Genomic DNA, 20180 nt, shown 5'->3' on the forward strand with positions numbered 1-20180 from the left:
GCTGCTGGCACAGGAAAGAAAAAAGGAGAGGTGCATTGGTCAGTTGGAATGTTTTCACTTTTATTCAGATGCTGTACAGTTACAAACCTGCAGCCCCCTCTGCTCCCCAGCCTGCCCCACGCAGCTGCACCACTGCTGCTGCCGCTGCTGCCGCCACTGCTGCTGCTGTCCTCTGGCCTGGTGGGCACGCTGCCCCAGCCCGTGAAGCCCCCGGCGCCTCCTGCTGCAGAGCACTCCTGGCGTCCCAGCCAAGGGCAATGCCACTTCAGTGTTTTTCCTCCGGGTGAAGTGACACATCTGATGCCCTCCCGTTTGAGCCCGGCTGCTGGCAGGCTGAGGCTCTGGCCAGCGCGTCCCTTTCCCAAGTCTGTAGGGAATCTTTGTTTCTCAGAGCTGCTTTGCAAGATCAGTGGAGAGTGAAATTTGTAGGCTTGAGCTGCCGAGGGTGGGCAAGGTGCCTCCCGAGGATCCTCTGGAGCAAGTTCTTCCTGGGTGTCCCAGTGGGGAGCTCCAGGCTGGAGCTGCTCCTCTGACAGCCCACCCCCAGGAGCCTCGTCTCTCTCTTCTCTGCCTCTTTGCTTTCCAGAACATCCGTTATTTGCATGTCTCTGAGCGGGCTGGCACATCTGCTGAGCAGCGGAAGCCCTGCTGGAGTCCTGTAGGCCTGGCTGTCTCCGCCATCCTTGTGACTCCTGGCATGGGGACTCGGCTGCTTGTGGTCCCTCAGCCCCCCCCTGGTCCGGGAGCAGCCGCCTCCCCCAGCAACAGGCACCCCTGGGTGCCTGCAGCATCCTGGCTCCTCCTGCCAGCTGGGCTCTACCTCAGCAGCGGGTTCTCGAGGGAAACCTGAGCCCGAGTGAAAAAACAGTGCCTCTTCACTGGTGACCTGGGGGCTCTGCCCCAGGGTGACGAAGCCATACGGGGTGGTGACCTTAGGGAGATGGGGCAGGGACAGAGCTGCCCGAGCACTGGGGTCTGGCATAGCCTGCGCAGCGGCAGCGAGCCCGGTGTTGGAGCAGGACGACATAGAGCCAGGCACACCGTGCTCATCCTCCGCTGTTGAGTCCCAGCCACTCCTCCAAGCCGTCCCCACCAGCTGCCCCTTCCCCTTGCCTGAGCGCCTCTGCTTCTTGTGGTTGTCCAGAGAGGGGATAGTAAACTGCGGGATGCGGTCGGGGGTCACCACATGGAGGAAGATGTCCCTGGAGCCATTACCCTGGAGCGCACGGGGGCAGAGCATCTCCTCCCAGAGCGACATGGTGGGACCGACAGGGCTCCCTGGAGCAGCGCTGTGTATTTATGCTCTGCAGCCAGCCCTGATTGCTCTCCATGTGGTGACGCATTGTGACAACGGCTGCCAGGTCCCTGCACCTGCTCCCTCCAGACCAGCAGCAATTCGTCACCCGCCTGGGCACAGGAGAGACAGATGGAGGGGGACGGGCGAGGAGGCACTTGTCTGCAACCTCTGCTCCTGCCTTCCTGCTCACATGCAGGGCCACTGGTGCCGGCCAGCCCCGTCACCCATGAGACAGGAGGTGGGGGGTGCACAGAGGGGAAGAAGAGCTGGATGAGCAGCCGGAGCGAGGGCTGCAGCACCCAGGGTGGGAGGGAGCCAGGAGCATGAGCAAGTGCATGGAGCGGTGGCCTGTGCAGGATGAGTCACCGTCTGTGGGTATCAGGTGGAGCTGAGCAGAAGGGGCAGCCTGAGGTGAGAGCAGGAGACAAACACTTCAGCTCTGTCTGGCAAAACTCCCACCAGGAAAATCTCTACCTTGGCCCACGCAATTACCCAGAGAAATTACCGATTTCAGTCAGAGCCCCCATCTCCTCCCATCTCTGCTGTCACTCGGGCTGCGTACTGGGCAGCATCCCTGTGCTCCCATCCCTGCTGGGCATGGGACTGAGGGGGGCGACGGTCCCGGGCAGCCCCCAGGCATGAGGCTGTTGTGATGACACGTGTTGCGTGTCCTCCAGGTGGGAGCATGAACCCGCTGTCCCAGCAGAGCCTCAGACAAAGGCTGCTTTGCCTTCTCCCCTCTGCAGCCGGGCAGGGGCAGAGCTGCAGAGCCACCTTTGCTGGGGAAGCCCACCCCCCCCTCTCTAGCAGGGGGATCACGGATGCTTTGTGTTAGCTCCTGCTCTGCAAACAGCACAGAGAGCAAAGCAGCTCCGCTTCTGTGCAGTGCAGGGTCTGCCGCTGCAGCAGTGCAGCTGGGCTGTGGTAACCTGCCGTGATTTGGTTCTGTCCCACACCAGGAACCGAAGAGGCTCTGCCGTGGGTTTCAGCAGGAGCAGGGGCAAGGCCAGGCTGGCTTTGGCACTAGCCGGCGCTGGGAGCCTGACCGAGAATATCGTAAACAGCCACGTCCCAGCTCCACTGAGGGGGGCTCATGCCTGTCCCCCAAACGTGTGGCCAGTGGCATGGCTGCAAGCAAGATCTGTGGATGCTGGACATCGGTCCCCATCTCTGCGGGGTCATCTCTGCCACGATGCCCTGTTCAGCTGAATGGAGAGGGGAGGTGGGTGCCCTGTTACGCTGATGCTGTGCCCTTCACGCCAAGGGCAGTGCCCGCACACCATGCCTGCTTCTGGGCCTCGCCAGCATTTGGAGCAGTGTGTCTGTTACCTTGCAACAGGGTAAAGTGACACCTAGACATTAAACACCTTTCCCCACTCCAATCCCACCTGCCTGGTAGAAATAACAGCTGAAAATCCCTCCTGATAGTTATGGGGCCAGAACTGGACAGAGATGGGACTCCAGCCCATCTGCACATCATGGTCCTCAGCTTGCCCAAGCACAGAGCTGGGGGAAGGATCGACGCTGAGCTGCACATGGGGGTCAGCAGGTCTGTTCACACTACGCCCAGCACAACTTTTGGGTTTACAGTCCGCACAAAGTTACAACCTCAGAGTGCCCAGAGCAGGGGCTGAAAGGATCTGCTATAAAGAAGCTTCTGGAAAGTGCTTCTAGGGGCTCAGCTGAGCCCATTTTACAAAGAGGAGTGTGTGTGCATGTGTGTTCCTGCACACACAGAGCTGCTGACTAATTGATCAGGCTGTGATTTCAAAGACCCAGGCTTACTCCCTTCCTTTCATCTTTATTGACTGAAACAAATCCCAGCCCCAGCTTCCCCCTGCAGTGCGGGAGCAAGGGAAGGGCACAGGCCAGGAGGGATGCTGAAGGGCCTCTCCTCATCTGGGGTCCACCTTCTCCCATCACCAAGGGGCTCAGCAGGACAGGTTTTCTAGCACCTCATCACCCTCTGCCTTCAGCTATTCACATTGTCACAGAGCAAGGGGAGATATCCCAAATCAGGGTCTTGGCTTGGCAAGCTACAACCCCTCGGAGGAGGCAAGCACCCCACATTGAGAAAAAATAAACCTCTAATTGAGAGCCATCAGGCCCTGCACCAGGACCAGTGCTCAACCAGGGAACCCCCAGGGGAGGGCACTGGGCTGCCCCACTGGTTAGTGGGGCTGGCAGCTCGTCAGTGCAACGAGCAGCAGCTGGGCCAGGGGCTACAAGTAGCCTGAGGGCTGCAGGCTGGGCTAAACCAGGTTTCTGTTGAGTCTGGGTTCTTGGGCTTCATGGAGAAGCAAGTAATGCCATCCCCCAGACCAAAGAAGGTGCTGAAGTAGTTGATTCTGCTGGGGGCACTGTCAGAGCTGGGGTGGAGGGTGTCTGACCTTTCTCTCTCCATCTCTAGGGGAGGCCAGTCACCTGCAATGAGCCCGGCTCCCTCTCCAGCAGGCTCCTGTGCCACATCCTTCAGCTGGGTTTTGTTAAGTACCTGGTAAGTGATATTCCTGCGGATGGAGGAGTCTGAGGCCAAGGGGATGGGGGGGATAAAGCCCCTCTTTGAGACTAGCAGTTCCTTTAGTTTCTCTGCCAGATATTCTCTCTACTTCTGTCTTTTCCCTCTTCCCTGTGCTCTGTGTGCACTTCTCTGCTTCCCTCCCCATTCCAGCTCTTGTCCTCTGCCTGGTTTGGTCTTGCCTTGTTCTCCTTCTGCTAATGGGTGTTGCATCACTTGCATTTCTCCCCTTCTCTGGGCCACGAGAGATGGGGGGTCTTTAGAGACAAGGTACAATCTGACTGGCCCTGTTTTACCTGGCTGAAGTTGGTCCCAATCTCCACTCCAAGCTGGGGTAGAGCAGAGTTTAAGAGTTTCACTGAGGACTTTAAATAGCTGGAAGTTCTCACATGACATAAGGTACCTCTTGTTTGCAGCTGAAGACCCTTCAGAGAGCATCAGGCTGGACTGGATTTGTGGTCCCTGTGGAGACCATCATCAGCAAAGTCTCCTTCACACGGTCTCCCACCCAGCCTGGACAACTTTCCAAGAAGCTCAGGGGGAGAATAATGCGCCTCATCTTCTCTATTGTCCCCACCAGGATCCAGAACATCCTGGGCCACCTGCCAGCAGACTGGGGCCAAAGCAACATGCCCAAGGGTAAGAGCTGCAGCTTCCTGGAACACCTGGAGGCTCTGCAGCTAAGAAGCACACAGCATGGTATTTCAATACACCAGCTCTGGAGCTCCTGTGCTGGGTGGAAAACTGGGAAGTGCACAAATGAAGGTTTGTTCTGTGTGTGTTGTGACTGTGTCTCTTACGAATCCCTGCAGAGACCCATGAAGCTCTAATCAACCCAACTAACAAAGCAAATGAGAGAAAGAGGGATGACTTGGATCCAGAGGAGCCAGAGACCTGGTTGGTGGTATTGGAGAGGGGCCTGTCGGAGGATGACTCTGAAGACCTCACATACGAGGTATGATCTGGCTGCTGAGCAGGCTTGTGCCTCCAGGGCTGAGCAACTCCAAGGTGATTGTGTTTAGCCTCTATGTGCCCCTGGTAGGCTGGGAGTGTCACTGCAGTGTCCCCGCAGAGGAGCCTGTGTGGGGAGCTGTAAAGAGGTTTCCTTTATTGGACACCCTTTGAGGGCTGCAGGCTGTCCAAAGAACACTGGAGTATCACTTCACTTTGTGTCTGAAAGGTGTGGGTGCCCCACTCATCCCATAACACAACAAAGTTTATCTTTGGTTGACATCCCTGAAAAGCAGCATCCCTGTCACCCTTGGTTACTTGGCTGTGGCTCCCAGTGCTGTTGGGGATGGGGCCGGTGCGTCCACTGCCTCTTTCTTCTCCAGCCCTCTGACACAGCAACAGACAGTGAAGAGTACAAATCCCAGAATGACACTGAGGCAGACCTGGAGCTTGAAGAGAAAAATGAGATCATTATGCTGAAGGAATCACCAGATCTCCAGGTGAGTGTGCTTGCCCCACGCTGGCTGTAGCCTTGGTCTGCAGTACACTTGCAAATACCAGGCTGGAAGGGTGTACTTCTGTCCTTCCCTTGGCTACAGAAGGAGAGGTGTCAAGGGTTATCTGAACTACTCTGAAACTCATGAGATCACTCATGGGTCTTGTGCCACCCTTCCGTGGAGCTGCAGTCTGGCCATGCCCCTGACTCTGCAAGTGGAGGATGTACAACCCCACTGGGGTTAGTGGTACCCCAGAGCCGCTGGCTGCAAGCACAGAGCTGGGACCAGGGAATGCAGCTGGGTCTACCAGCGGGGAAGATGCTCCAGCTGCTGATGGTGGTAATGGTGATGCCCAGAAGCCCAAGCTGATGTGGGCAGTGAGGGTGGCAGTGAGCAGGAGGCTCATGTAGGCTGCAATGACCAGCAGTAGTTTGTCACAGAGTGGGGTAAGGACTTCTCTGTGCTGGGCCATAATTCCACCCACCCTTTTCTAGTGTGGAGCATGCCAGGTGTCACAAGCTCAAAGGTCTTTCAGCCTGGGGGGATGTCTCCAGGCTCTGAGCCTTTGGACATAGCTCTCTACTCCCTTTGCTGCCAAGTCAGCTAGGAAAGGGTTGTAGGGGCTCTAGTTCCTCTCCCTGTGCAAGGAGACAGCCTCAGTCCCCACATGTTGTTGAGATGATGATGGATGTGTGCTGTGGGTGTTTCCACCCCTGCATGACAGGTGCCAAATGCCAGTTGAGCATCTTGTGCTGGTACCCAGAGCAGCCACCTCTGAACCACAGGTGCTACCAGCAGGCCACCATGAGCTCTTCACAGCTCGCTGGCCTAGGTATCTTCCACTTCAAAATGGGGAGGACCTGTGGGAGAGTCTTCATCACTAGCACCTTCACACAGGGTCCTTCACTGCTCTAGACCCACATGTTGCCAAAGCACTGGTGGATGCCTGGCTAATTCCCATGAAACTGATGCTCAGTGCCTGGCTTTCAGGGAAACGGAGGGTGAGGAGAGGTGCTGGGTGGGTTGGCTCAGCAGCTCTCTCATCAGTGTCAGTGATGACTGGCTGGTGTTAACAGTAAAATATCTTGTTTTCTAGGATAAGCAAGAGCCCTGACCTGTGAACCTGGACCTCTGCTGTGGCTGCAAAGTGCCTGTTTCTCTGGGGCAGCTGTGTCCTAGAGTAAGATGTCCAGTTAAATGCTATGTTGATATTTTTTAAACTATATAATAAAATTACCCTTTTTTTTTTTTCATGTGAACTAGGATGCAGTTGGCTGTCATTACCTGGAGCTGGCAGGTTCTGCCTGTAGATGGTCTGGACATGCTGCTGCTGGAGTCCAGGGTATAGGGACCTTCCCCTCTGATCCCTCCTGTGGAGAGGCTCTTCATGACTCCTGGGAGGGTGATAGCTTTGGGAATGCTGAAATGTGGGATGGGAAGGAGAGGGGTGCAGGGAGTAGAGATGCAGGCTCAGTCTGTGTGGAGCCAGGTTTTCTGTGGTGGTACCTGAGCATGGTCACACTGACGTGGCCCTGGGCTGGCTGCAGAGGTGCCTCCCTCCACATGTGTGACATCCCCCAGCAATACAGGGGGTAGCAAGTCTGTGCCCTTGGGATAAACCAGCCAGTTTCATGTGGAGTCCCTGTTGCTCAGACTGAAGATCTCTAAGTATTTGATGCTTTCTGGCTTCTTTGTGCCTGGGTGTCTGCCTAGAGCTGTCTCCTCCACATGGATCCTACAACCCACCCTGGCTCAAGTGCAAGGGTTGAGCAAAGGGTGATTCAGGTTCTAGAAAGGCAGGCTGGGATCAGAAAGTGCCTGAATGCAACCCAGTGCTCTGGAGTCACTCGAGATTGGCCAACACCTGATCTGTCGCCTGGAACAAGTCACAGTATCTGAAGCTGCAAAGAGCAGTTCCTCCTCCAAATGTGAGTGTAAAAATGGGAACAGCTTGGGGTGTTTGGCGCTCTGCTTGGGGCATGCCTGGAGGCTGCTTCTGATGGCACAGCTGCCTGGAGCTCTATTTGTGTGTGTATCAACTTGAACTAACAATGCACCAAGTGTTATAAATAACCGTGGTGCCCTGCAGCAGGGATGCTGTGCTGAGCAAGCTGAGCTCTCGGGCAGGTTTAACCTGGATGGGTCAGGCCAGCTCTGCTCCGAGCACGGCAGTGGACAACCACACACCCTCTGCTGCCCACCAGCATTGTAACGACTGTGCTTGCCCCTGCCAGGGGCAGAGTCTCTAAAGAAGTATAAATCCCTCTGAGCTCTGGAGGGAGGGGCTGAGGAGCCCCGAGGTTTTGTTCTTGTGTTCCCCAATTCATATGGTCTGCAAGAAAGTGGGAGTTAAAAATCCCAGGAAGTTCAAAAGCAGGGTGGTAAGGAGGATGGAGGTGTCCTTGCTCCCAGACTCTGCTGTGACCAGAGATGTTAATGTCTTTCTAATTAAAGATTGTTTCTTCTGTTAAGAGCATCTCTGGGGCATGTTGTGCTCTGTGCAGCTTTTCCTGCTGGGCTACAGTGCCTGTGCCTGTGCAAAGGGCTGCTCTGGCCAGCAGTGAGCCACTGGGAGGAAGAAACACTTGCCCTTTAAACTAGGGGCTGTGTCAGGGCACCTCTTCTTGAGCTGCAGCCCTTAACCACCTCCCTGGCACTCCAGAGCTGGCTTTCCCCACGCAGATCTGGCCAGAGACCTGGCGCTGGCTCCTTGTACCTCTGCTTGGCTTGGGCTAGGCAGAGACATTTTTCTCTCAGGTTAGACCAGTTATCTGTGCACCATCGATGTGCACAATGAGTCACAAAGCGCAAGCAGTCATAAAGCAGCTCGACATCTTTCCCTGTGGCAGTGTCTTTTAAAATGCAGGTGTGCCTCTCACCTGGCACTATCTACAGCCACAATAGCACTGGTTTCATTACTGCTGAATAACAGTAAGATTTGCCTTCAGATTGATAAAGGAGCTGATATTGCAACTCCTAGATATTATATTGGTCTCTGCATTAATTCAGTTCCTCCTCATTTGTGTTTGACAGCTCTCCCATTCTCTGCAGCCAGTGTTTTCAAAGCAGAGATTAATAAAGCATCCTTTAGTGGCATGTAGCTAGGTGAGGGCTCTGTCTGAAATCTGCGCAGGCTTTTCCTGCTTGCTCCCAAACCCTGGATGTGGAGATAAAGAAAAGGCTTTGTTCATTGTCTGGGTGCCAGGCTGCAGAGTGATTATGCCTTAGAATGTGGTGAGGAAACAACTAGCACTAAATCTGGCTCTCAGAGCTCACCTGCAAATTAATTCTGTGCACACCTGTCTGCAATGAGGGGTATGCCCAAAGCTTCCCATGTCTTGCGTCCTGACCTGGGAAGAAGAGAGCTCCTCAGATGACTGTGGAGGAAGTAAATGACTCAGTGGAGTGTGAACTGGCTGTGAAGCTGCTTTACCCCAAGGTCATCACCTTGAATCCAGCCCAAGTGAGTAGGTGGTGCGTGTTTGCATTGTTGGGGAGGCAGGCTGAAAAAGGAGGAAGCTGATGGTCTTGCCGCTGCTAGTGTGCGAAGGCTCAGCCTGGAGAGCAGTGACTGATCACCTGGGAGGTGCCTGAATGTGGCAGGGGCTGCTGGTGGCCTGGTGGGTGTCCCTGCTGCTGGGGTTAAGGGGTTCTGCAGGGCTGTGAGTGAGCTGCCTGCAATACCTGCTTGCACATGGGCTTCTAGTTGCGGCAGGATAAGGCTCGTCTATCCCAGGAATACAGGTCTGTAGCTGAAAGGCTGTGTGGGCAGAGAAGCGTTGCTGCAGCCAGCCTGTTCCCTGGGAGGTGTTTTTACAGAACCTGATGCTTTTTGAAGGCTTGGCACCTTGTTACATCTTGGGGGGGGGGGGGGGGGAGGATTGCAAGCAGGGCGAGAGGGATGGGAGAGTCTATTCTGCCAAAATGCAGGAATCTACTAAGCACTTTTGGATATCCCTCCCCTTCCTTCCCATAGTCCCTGTTGTTCCCTGTCCTGGTCTGTGGCTTTTTGCCTATTTTTTTCCCCCCAGTGTGGGGAGGTGGAGCACAGGGATGTTCCCCAGCCTGGGCAGGGTGGCTGCAGCCCAGCTGGGTTTGGGGCTGGATGATGCAAGGAGCAGCCTGGTACAGCAGGTTGGTGAGCTCTGGTCAGGTAGAGATGCGTCTCCTCGGCAAAGACCACTATAGAGCAAGTCGGGTGCTGTGAGAGAGGAGGATGGGAAAGAGGGGAATGGGGGGAGGGAGAGAAATAGAGGGGTTAATGCCATGGTAGGAGGATGAAGAGACAAGCATGGCCCTTGAGGGAGCCCAAAGGGGTAAGCCAAGGCAATCCTGATAGTCAATGTCCCCAGAGGATGTGTGGACCAAGCAGTCTGCAAAGGGCTCCCTGCTAGACCTATGACAAGGGAGTTGTGTGGGAAACAAATGGCTTAATTGAGGCAAAAATGATCATAATTAGCATGAGCAAATCCAATTAGGAGCCATGGGCAGGTTACCTTAGGCCTGTCTTTGGGAGCGTGGGGGGTCAGGGTGGTACGGGAACAGCCCCGCAGCTGGGACAGGCAGGGAAAGGGGGTGGCAGGCACTCCCCAGGGCTGGCATCCCTCATTAGCATCCTCTCCTCCTCGGGCTGCTGGCTCCGTGCCCTGGATGGAGCCTAATTAGGATTGAGAAATGGATTTGCTGGGTTGTGCTCAGCAGAGGGGTGAGCCATTGATAAAGGGGCTGACGGGCAGAGCGGCCATCACATCCCGTGGCACAGTGCTGTAAGAAATGCCATCGCCATCAGCAGTTCAAATCTGGTAATTGAGAGGGTCAGAACCCCTATTCCAACCTCGTTCCAGGGCTGGAAGGAGCATTTTGCATTTTTCTACAAGGAGCAGAGGAAAATTGTTCATTTGTCCCTTCGGGGTGAGTGCCATGTCCCTGGCGTGCGTGGGGGCTGTGGAGGGGGAAACGTGATCGGCTCCAATGCCTCTGCCCCAGCACTCTGGAAATAATGAGGTTAAACGTTAAGTGTAATTTTTTAAATTACAGGAGGCATTTCTCTCCTATCATGTGCATACAGCTGCCAGGGACTCAAAACATTAATTTCCAGCAAAATCATCTTTATGGGTCATAATTTTAGTTACAAAATCTTTTCCTCTATTTCAGGAAAAGACAAAACCACAGCATTTCTCTTCCCATCAGGCTCCTCTTTCCCCTTCAGTCTCCTGGTCTCCCCAGAACTAGTGCTCCAGCAGCGAGGGGCAGGCACCGAGCACCACCTGACCCTGATCCCCTGCCTTTTCCAGCCCAGCTGTTCTCTGAGGGACCCCCGCCGCCTGGAAAGCGAAGCAGGAGCTTGCAAGCCCCTGGCAATGCTGGGCTGTGGTGCTGTGCCTGGCACAGTCCCAGCTTTGCCCCAGCAAAACCAGTATCCCTGCCAGCAGGAGGAGCGGACGGCTGGTACTGCAGTTCCTGAAAAGCATCAGGGCCCCTCATGGCAGCTGCTTTCCCGAGGCAGAGGGGTAGTTCAGGGGGTCCCTCTGGCTGTGCTCCTGCCCACCACCCCCACAGGAGACGCGGACCCTCACGGCGTGGGCAGGTGCCTGCTCGGTGCCATCATCCACGCGAGGTTCCTGCCTGCAGCTGGCAGCCTGCTGCGATAATCCCAGCTTTATCTTCCCGCTGCGACAGGAACGAGGGAGACACTGATGAGTCCCTGGGGAGCTCGGTAGGAGCTGCAGGCAGAGCCAGGGGCCTGCGCTGAGGATCAGGCTCTCCGCTGCGGCGCAGGCAGCCAGGGTCGAAGCGCTGTGGCCGCCCCCAAAACGGTGGGTTTACAGCTGGCATTGCATCTGGTGGCAGAGACAGACGGCTGTCCCGTGTCTGTCACCACACCAAGCGCTGGGCATCGCTGCTGCAGAGTAAGGCTTCTGGTCCTGGCTGTCTGGGGAATTAATCTGTGCCTTTTCCGAGGATGCAGCGTGGTCCCAGAGGCACGCGGGTGCAGGGGCAGAGCTGGTGGTGGGCTCTGCCTGGCTCAGGGATGCGTGTGGTGAGACCCAGCCAGGCTGCCTCAAGCTGCCCTTCGGGGGGTTGTGGTTGCCGGTGGGGGCTTGTCAGCAGGGCTGACCACCACTCCTGGCATCCATCTGGATCTGAGAGTCCAGGGATGCCTTGGACCAACTAAGCAGTGGTTTATCCCTGACCTGGGCACACAGGCCCTTGTCACGAGGAGAACTGCACCCAGGGGCGTACCTGGGAGCAGATGAGCACACCAGTGCCGGAGTGCTCCTGGCCATCACCCGCACCGCTGGAAATGGAGCCATCACGAGGTACATGGTTTCCAGGCCAGATATTTTTGGCTCGTGTGTACTCGGAATGTTGAAGCTCTCCAAAGGCCTTGAGCCAATATTTGTGCTGTTGCCCTTGTTGCAGTCTCCTGAACCGGAGCCAAGCTGTTGGTCACAGTTGGGTGGTGTGGAGAAACCAGTGCTGTACTGGTTGCCATGACTGGGCTGATGTCCAGCTGGGAGATGGCGAGCTGAGACCTGGAGACTTATTGTGTGTCACACTGCAAGCAAAGTAACAGAAAAACTGTGAGATCCGGTGGGCCAGACCCCCACACACTACGGGCCATGTTCAGCTGAGCTGTGAAATGAGCGGTGGTGTGCGTCTTTCTAGCTAAACCCCCAGTGCAAGCTCTTCAAAACAAAGATGGGAAGGAGAGCATGCTGCAAGCATTAATATGCACATACATTAGTTGTGTGACTCACACAAGAAAGGAGAGTAATTTTCAGGTCCGATTAGCTTCATCCATGCACTCTCCAAAACTCGCTGTATTTATTCATATTTCATTTAAGATGCTGCAAGATATCAGCTTAGAAAAAGGGAAGGCTGAGAGCTAAGGACAACCCCAACCCCAGCCCCACAGAGGTAAGGAAGGATGAGGTCCTTGCCAGGGAGCTGGTCTGCTGGTGCTAACACACGATGTGCCGGTGCTCTAGGGCTGGTTCCAGGTACGGGGTGCAGGAGCACCCAAAGGGGCCGAGGGTTGGGCTGGGTTTCGTGGCAAGAGTGCCCTGGATCTGTCTGATGGGAAAGAGGCACCTGCAGCTTCAGTTCAGGGCAGAACAGAGCTGGGGGGTAGGTCACCGCCCGGCCCCTCCTTGCTCTGAGGTAGGTCACCCCCCTCTCCCCAGGGACCTCCCTGGTAGCTGTGGGTGCTTCTCTGCCTGCAGTGGGTGACTCATCTTCCCGACCTGTCCCCATATCCCAGCTCCCCCAGGGAGGGGGGATCTGGGCATGGTGCCTGCAGCTCTGCAATATGAAGAGGCAGGCAAGGTTGCAGGTTGCTGCTTTGTCCCCAGAGGACCTGCTGCTGTCCTCATCTCATCCTGGCTGGCTGTGCCCTGCTCGCCACTGTCAGTGCTTCCAGGGGCTCTGGGAAGCTAGCCAGGCTGGCGTTCTTGCAGAGCATGGAGGAGGTGGGCTGTCTGCTGGGGCCTCAGTGATTCTTCCAGCCTTCTTAGCAGTTCCTGGCTTTATCACCAAGAATGCTTTCTCAGGAGGAGCCTACAGCCAAGGAAACTTCATGCCCAGAACAGCTCTGTGCAACCAAGGAACCACCCTGGATTGCATCTTCCACTGCACGTTCCAGTCAGTCTCCTCAGCGGTTCCAGGGTCTCTAACAGAGAAGGAATCTGAAGACCGCCTGGTTTATCACCAGCAAAAAATAGGTCCTCCCACCTTGTTTTAAGTCTTCATTGCAGCTCACATCAGAGGCAGGAGCATGATCTGCGACATGAGACCCAGCCCTCCCGCACTTCTGGGGAAGCAGGTGGCTTCTCTTTTGCTGTTCTAGCTCATGAGCTAGTTTTGTCCTCGGCTGTAGCTCACTTGCAGATCAGAGGCCAGGAGCTTTGCCCAAAGGATCAAAACAATCTGGTTCCTGATTCCCAGGCAGCTAAGGGGTGTCTTCAGGATGGGGATGGCATCGCGGGGTTGAATAGCCTGCGATGCACAGGAGGGAAGGGGACAGTGAGGGAACACTGCTGCGCTGCAGCAGGCACCGTGCATTTCTTTAAAAGGTAAGCATCCCAGAGGCAGATGTGCTCCCAACAGCCATGCATCATTCATGCAAGAGTGCTCCCTAGCTGATAAATCATTAGAAAGACAAGACACAATGGGGCTTTTAATTATAGAAACAATTACCAGGGATTAATGACAGCAGCGGTATGATGGATTATTGTTACTCCTGTTACTTTAGTAGGTTTTGTCAGACGTGGACAGCAATGAGACAACGCTTCCTTGGGTGTTTGCTTAAGCTGTAGAGCACCTCTGCTCCTGCTTCATCCTGCTCCCTTCCTCTCCTTTGCACTGATGAGGGACGTTCCGGGGGCTTGCAGCAAATGCAGGGGCTTGACCAGCTGAAGCTTCCATGAGATCGTTGTGGGAAAGGTCAGGGCTGAGTGTGGTGATGCTGCCCACGGGGACCACTGGGGGGGAGCAGAGCCTGGTGGTGGTCCTGGCCCCATGAGGTGCAGCACGGACAGCTCGCCTCAGCGACACCAGCCATCAGCTGATGTGGATGTGTCCCCCATGCTCGTAATCTGAGCAGAGATGCTGCTCCCCACAAAGCACATCCCTTTGCAGCCCCCCCAGGGGGATGCGGTGGCCTCTGATATGCAGCTCCAGCATCAACATCTGTGCACATGGGTCTTTCTGAGCAAAGGATCAGGTTCTCATGAATTGTAGAATGGTTTGGGCGGGGAAGGGACCTTTAAAGGCCATCTAGACAACCCCACCCCACCACCCCAAGCAGGAGCATCTTCAACTGGACCAGGTTGCCCAGAGCCCCGTCCAACCTGGCCTTGAATGTTTCAGGGATGGGGCATCCACAGCTTCTCTGGGCACCCTGTGCCAGTGCTTCACCACACTCAGTGTAAAGAATTTCTTTCTGCTTTCCATGTTCAGAGAAACCCCCTTCTGCCTCCCAGCAGCCTGGTGAGCTGGGCATGGGACTGCCCTGCCTGGGACCCAAATTTAATCTGCTTAGAAGACAGTAACAGAGATGACTGCTTGGGAAAATGCAAAAGTCTGCAATAGTTCCCCTTCGCCTGCAGCCCTAATTATCCCCCTGCCAAGGAGGCTGGCTTGGCAGCACTGGCAGGGCAGCTGGTGCTGATGGCAGCTGCCAGCGAAGAGCTCGCCAGCAGCAGGGACGCAATTGAGGAGTGACAGGAGGGCAAGAGCCACATGGGGGGCACAGGGTGGCTGGAGAGGGGAGGTGGAGCGATCCATGCCAGCTTGCAGCCTCGAGCTGCCCTTCCTTCTCCCTTCCTCCATGGGATGCTTGAATGCTCAGTGGCAGAAAATGCAGGTGAGACAGGGTGCCAGCATGGTCTGCCCCCAGGGCTTGCCCACAGGTGCTGCAGGGCGAGGAGACCGCTGCCCCACAGGACCTGAGCAGGCCTCCCATGCTGAGTCACCCTGAGCAGCCCCGGCATCGGCACTTGCCCCACACAACTGCCCCCGTGCTGGGAGCAGGCGTCAGGGAGCCGATGTGCTCCCTGCTCTGTGCAACAGCCCTGGGCGCTGCAATGGCTCCCTGAGCAGCACCGAGCATCCATGCGCTGCTGTGCCCCTGGGAGCACCCCCTCCTCTCACAGCACCCCACCCTGTGCTCAGGTCTTCCCTAGAAGCCCCAGAACGTGGCAGCAGGATCCCAAGATTTCCTCCAGGATTCACCCTGGGGCAGAGCAGTGAAGACTGGCACAGGGCAAGGGGTGAGAGCAACCTTAAATTCCCCATGACTTAGTGGCGGAGCAGGGGAAGGGACACAGTCTCCAGACAGCCAGCACCACGCTTGGCCTGGGTCACTTGGTCTCTGGCCAGTTCCCCCAGCAGGACATGGACAACCCGGGCCCGGTGTCCCTGCACGCTGGGGGACAGCCAGGGATGGCTGGTGGGGAAGATTTAACAGTCCAACCTGTCTAATGCTGGATTAATAATTCATTGCATGAGGCAGGGTGCAGCGATCTTCGCCCCTTCTTGCATATTAAGTGCTGCAAGGTGCAGAGAGCTGTCACTGGCATGACGAGCAGGGACAGGGGACAGGGTGCTGGGGATGGTCATGGTGGAACTGAGGTCCCTTAGGCACAGCTGCCCCTCTCCTGCTGCTGCTGCAGTGCAGTGTGCAGGGAGCTGGGTGCTGCAGGCAGGGAGGCATGGGGAAGGGGGGGGGCGGTGTGCGCATCTCTGGATCCGTGTGCCAGGTAGAGGTCTTGTTTCCAAACAGTTTTTCCTTCCATCGAGGACGTGGGTGGATTTGTTGCTTGCAGAAGTGAGACACTAATAATGCTGGCTGGATGCCAGGTGCAGCGCCAGCTCTCACCTCCAGCACTGACGCTCCCCAAGGTGCTCCCGCAGCCCCGCTCTATGCCAGCCCCCCCACCCTGCAGCCCCCCCAGTAGCTGTGTGAGAGCAGCCCTGGTTGCGCTGACCCCAGCACCCAGTTACCAACAGCCAAAGAAGAGCCCTCCTCCCCCAGCCTCCAAAGCACCCACACCTGGACAAGGCTGCCCGCGCTGCTGTCATTGCCTGCCTGGCTGCAGGCAGCCTGGAGCAATGAAACCCATTCCCACAGGGTCACGCTGGAGAAATTGCTTCCAGCCCCGGAGCCACGTTCAGCCCCAAAGCATTGCTTGGCATGGGGACAGCCGGAGCTCCTCATCCCTGCAGTGGGCAATGAGGGTTGTTCTGGCAGGCGAGACACAGCCAGCACTGCGACGCTTCACACGTGGGCCAGAAGAGGTGCTCAACAACTGGAAACAGCTGGATTCCCCAGGGGAGAAACTGCCATCTTCAAACTGGTGTCAGCCAATGCCCCTGAAGACCAACACATGGGTGGGAGATGATCCTTCTGGCAAATTTTAAGCCGTTTATATTAAAACACTTCCTCTTTAAAACAGATTTCCTAACCATGACAGCCCCTTTGTCCCACGGAAGCCGAGTGCTTGGCTGGGCAGGGCAATGGCATTCTGCTGGTAGGTAATAATGTGCTCATCAAAGAAAAGTTAGTTTCCCAAGAAAGAATTCGTCAGCTATCTTCCATCCCAAATTAGACCTTGTAGACCCACCTGGCTTATGAATCAGCTCTACCATCACTGCATACCAGCATGATTTGTCTTGTCTTTCAACATAACGGCTTCCATCCCACTCAGAGGACATGGAGCAAAAGTAGGCAGCCAAAAAAAGCAGGACCCCACGCACTGGACTGAGCAGAGCAGTAAGGAATGGGGACTGGGGGAGCTTCTTCCCTCGTTGTCTGAGATCGTGTCCTGGACATGGTACGTGTGAGGACAGGAAAGACGGAGCAAATCACAAGGGATTGGCACTTGGCGTGACCCTGAACCATGGAAGGGACTGAAAAGGGCGCATCACTCCGGGCAGCCCGAGTGAGCAAGACAGGGCACACAGCAGAGCGAAGAAAACCTTGAAAGCCTCCAATAAGAAAAGGGTCAGAGAAGTGTGTTGTCACCATTGTCACCTGCCAGTGCCCACTGGCCACAGAGCAGGAGAGGGGCTGGGAGGGATGAGGTCACCGAGCCCCAGCTGGGGGGTGGGTGGTCTCCTTTCTGTGTTTGGTGCTTTTAGTTAGTTCCTTCCAGACAAGGGGAGAAGCCTGGCGGTGGCTGGGCATGTGTCCCTGAGCAATTTGCAACGACTTGCCACTTTTCTCCCAAGATGTTGTCTTGCAGAGTGACCAGTGGATCAGAAATGTTGCGTGGGAGTGAGCCATCAGAAATGGGTGAGGAGGACCCCTCCTTGGCCGCTGGCCCCAGCAGCCCCCCAGGTCCCCAGCCAGGGTAGTGAGCTCCCTCCTGCCTGCGCTGCCAGCTTCAGCATCACGTACCTGCAACATCCCTGAGCCAGAACCTGGCAAGGGCCATCCCTCAGTGGCGCCGGGCATGACTTTTGGGGTTTTATTGCCACCAGGCTACATGCTCCACTCGTGCGATTCTGTTCAGACTGGCTGGGGACAGGACTGCCGTGACTTGTCTGCAACAGCCCTGGGACATCCGACTGGGAACCAGCAGCTCCCAGAGCTGTGAGCAGACACAGCCGTGGCTGGAGCTGATGAATTAAGGAGAGGAGAACCTGGTCTACTGGTGCTGAGCGCGAAGACAGATGCCAGGGTCACGGAAGCACGGGGCAGAGGAGGCACCGGGGACAGTTTCTGTCTAGCAAGTGCAAATGGTGTGTTTGCCGGCCACGGCACCACAGTGCCTGGAATCCTAATTGCCTGCAAAGCAGCTCTAATGATATTTGAAAATGAGCTTGGAGCTGCCGGGAGGGATTTGATGCCACTCTCAGATAAAGGCAGGCAGGAGGCGTGCGCAGAGGGAGGGCGAGGGAGGTAGGGGGAGGCAGAGGGAAACGGGAAACAGGGGTGGGAAGCGCGTTTTGCACGACACAGCTGAGTGAAGGGAAATGTGGGCTGAATTTCATCAGGAGCAATTTCCTAGTGGGGAGGGAGTGAGGAGGCAGCGGAGCAGCCGCCCCCAGCTCTCTGGTGGCATGGAGCGCGGGATCCCACCGGGAACGGCTCTGGCATGAACCCCTGCACTTGTTCAGGGATGGAGAGGTGACCTTGGACCCTTCCAGCAGCCACCAGTACCTCTGCCGCACAGAGGAGGTGAAACAGGCAGAGCCTGGCAAAAAAACTGCTGTGTCAGCACCTCTCATCACCCCTTCTGCCCGTCTGCATCAGGACAGCTGCGCTGTCCTCAGCAGTGCCCAAGCACCCCCCAGCCCATGTCTCGGCCAGTTCTGCTGGTGGTGGACACGCTGGTGCTGCCAGATGCCTCCCACTGTCCTGCACCCACCCGGAGCAGTGACAAGGGCTCGGCAGCCTGCACAGGCCAGCGCAGAGGCTGGGTGGCGTGGGGGGTGGCCGCTGGCCTGGCCCCTGCGCAGGCATACGGCAGGACATGCAGCGGCATGTGGGGCCATGAACCGGAACAAGAAATGGGAAGAAAATCACTGCAGGGGCAGCTGCCAGATCAGCTCCTTGAGCAAGGGTGGGATCTGCCACCTCGGACAGGCCACGCAGCTGCCTGCGCTGCTGCTACAGAGCTGTGGCCAGTGCTTTGGGAAGGGACACATGCTGCCCGGTCACTCTGGTGCAGAGTGACTGCAGTGCTGGCTTCCATATGTGACCAGCCCCTGGAGGACCCCTGAGGGGCCCAGTGCTATAGAAATGTGTGTTTTGGGGTTGTTGGCAAAGCCAGGTGGGTTGGAGGAAGCATTTGCAGTGGCCGTGCCCGGCTCCCTGCCTGCCCTCACCCCACAGCCCAGCACCATCTCCCCCGCCACCCTGAGCTCCAGGCAGCCTGGGGGTGGGATGTGCGGCCGCTGCGGGCAGCTGCACCCAGAGCTGGATTTAAAGCCTGAAATTTCCCACTCCTTGCTGCTTTTGGGTCGAGCAGGGATCTCAGCATGAGGCAATTCCTTAGGCTTTTCCGCTCGATGGACCCCCAACCCCACAGCATCACTGCACCACCCCCACCACAGCACGGTCTGGTGGTCCTTGAGGACACAGATGGCTCTGCAATCCTGCCAGGCTGGGCAGCAGCAGCAAACCCCACTTTGGAGATGAGTATCACAGTGGGAGGAGGAATCGGGGCGCATCTGCTGGCAGGGATTCCTCTCCCGATGTATCCTGGTGCCTGGAGCACCTTCCTGGATTAGTAGGGCCAACAGAACCCCCTGAGAAAACGAGCTGGGCAGTACTGGCCTCACCTGCCGAGCTGCCGAGGGAATAAATCAACGGCTGTGGGCTAGACGCTCTGCTGCCAGCTGCAGCAGGGCCACGAGCCGAGCAGTGGGGATGGGCGAGCCCGGAAGGTGGGCATGCAGCACCCGGAGCACACGCACTTCCACGCCAGGCAGTGAGCAGCTCCGTGAGCACGGGCAGGTGTTGGGACCTGGGCGCTGCACAGACACCCCTGCCCCTGGCAAAGGACCTGCAGCAGCGATGGACTCGCAAAGGGGACCCCGGGTGGGCTGAGCCCCACCACGAGCATCGTGCCAGGTGGCAGCAGGAGAAATGCAGCTTGGGGGGGGGCGAGTGAGGGATAATTGGCTTTATCCTCCTCGGGGCTGGGAAATAGGTGTGCTGGGTTTGGGGGCTGGTGGGGTGCAAAGCTCCTGGCGCTGGTGTTTGTTGCAAAACTGAGCCCCAGACCTTAAAACAGGGATGGGGGGAATCATCCTTCTGAAGAGTTTGTCACCTTCACCCAAATTCACTGACAGAAGGGACACTTGACCCAGACATGGTGAAAGGGCTCACTTAGGCGGTGCTGAAGGTGGGTGGGTGAGGAGCCAAGCGCTGGCTCCCCCCATCTCCCCTCTGCTCGAAGCCCCGGCAGTCAGAGGGGAGAAAGGTCCCTCTCCTTCCTGCTTGAATTAAAACCTTTCGCCTGATGGCTTTTCTGCTGGGGACAGCTCGGAACAGCAGGTGCTTGGCCAAAGAAACTTTCATTGTAGGTACCAAATATTTATTAAAAGTAACTAGGATTAGTCATGGGCTCAGGCTGTGTTTGCAGGGCAGGTACGTCCGTCCGGTGCTTTGTAGGTAAATACAGGGGTGAGATGTCTTCCCTCAGGGGTCCGTGCTCTGCAGCAGATCAAAACCGCAGACACAGAAGCATCGGGGTCAGGGCAGAGTGAGCTGGAGGAAACGGGCTCTGTAAGGGCAACGACGCCGGCTCCACGCGGCGGAGGTCACATACGCTGTGTGCGGTGTGGCAGCGACCTGATCCTGTGCTCCCCAATGCCCAGGAGCAGGGGCTGTGGGCTATGCCCCTCCGTCTGCACCCTGGAGTCCTGCCTGAGTGACATGGGGTGGGGACGCTGCATTTTGGGG

General features: G+C 56.7%; 1 protein-coding gene across 1 annotated transcript; it reads right to left on the reverse strand.

Annotated features, from left to right (window-relative positions):
• Nucleotides 1–78: 78 nt before the first annotated feature.
• LOC130148996 (C2 calcium-dependent domain-containing protein 4C-like) lies at nt 79–1379 on the reverse strand. Its single transcript, XM_056338204.1, has one exon. The coding sequence runs from the start codon at nt 1256–1258 to the stop codon at nt 407–409; it is 852 nt and encodes a 283-aa protein (XP_056194179.1). The 5' UTR covers nt 1259–1379; the 3' UTR covers nt 79–406.
• Between the last annotated feature and the right edge of the window lie 18801 nt (nt 1380–20180).

This window comes from Falco biarmicus, chromosome 4 (genome assembly GCF_023638135.1).
Source record: "Falco biarmicus isolate bFalBia1 chromosome 4, bFalBia1.pri, whole genome shotgun sequence".
Classification (NCBI taxonomy): domain Eukaryota; kingdom Metazoa; phylum Chordata; class Aves; order Falconiformes; family Falconidae; genus Falco; species Falco biarmicus.

Bases quoted from the DNA above. Each gene is read 5' to 3' on its own strand.
- LOC130148996 (XM_056338204.1), bottom strand. From the start codon at position 1,258: ATGTCGCTCTGGGAGGAGATGCTCTGCCCCCGTGCGCTCCAGGGTAAT.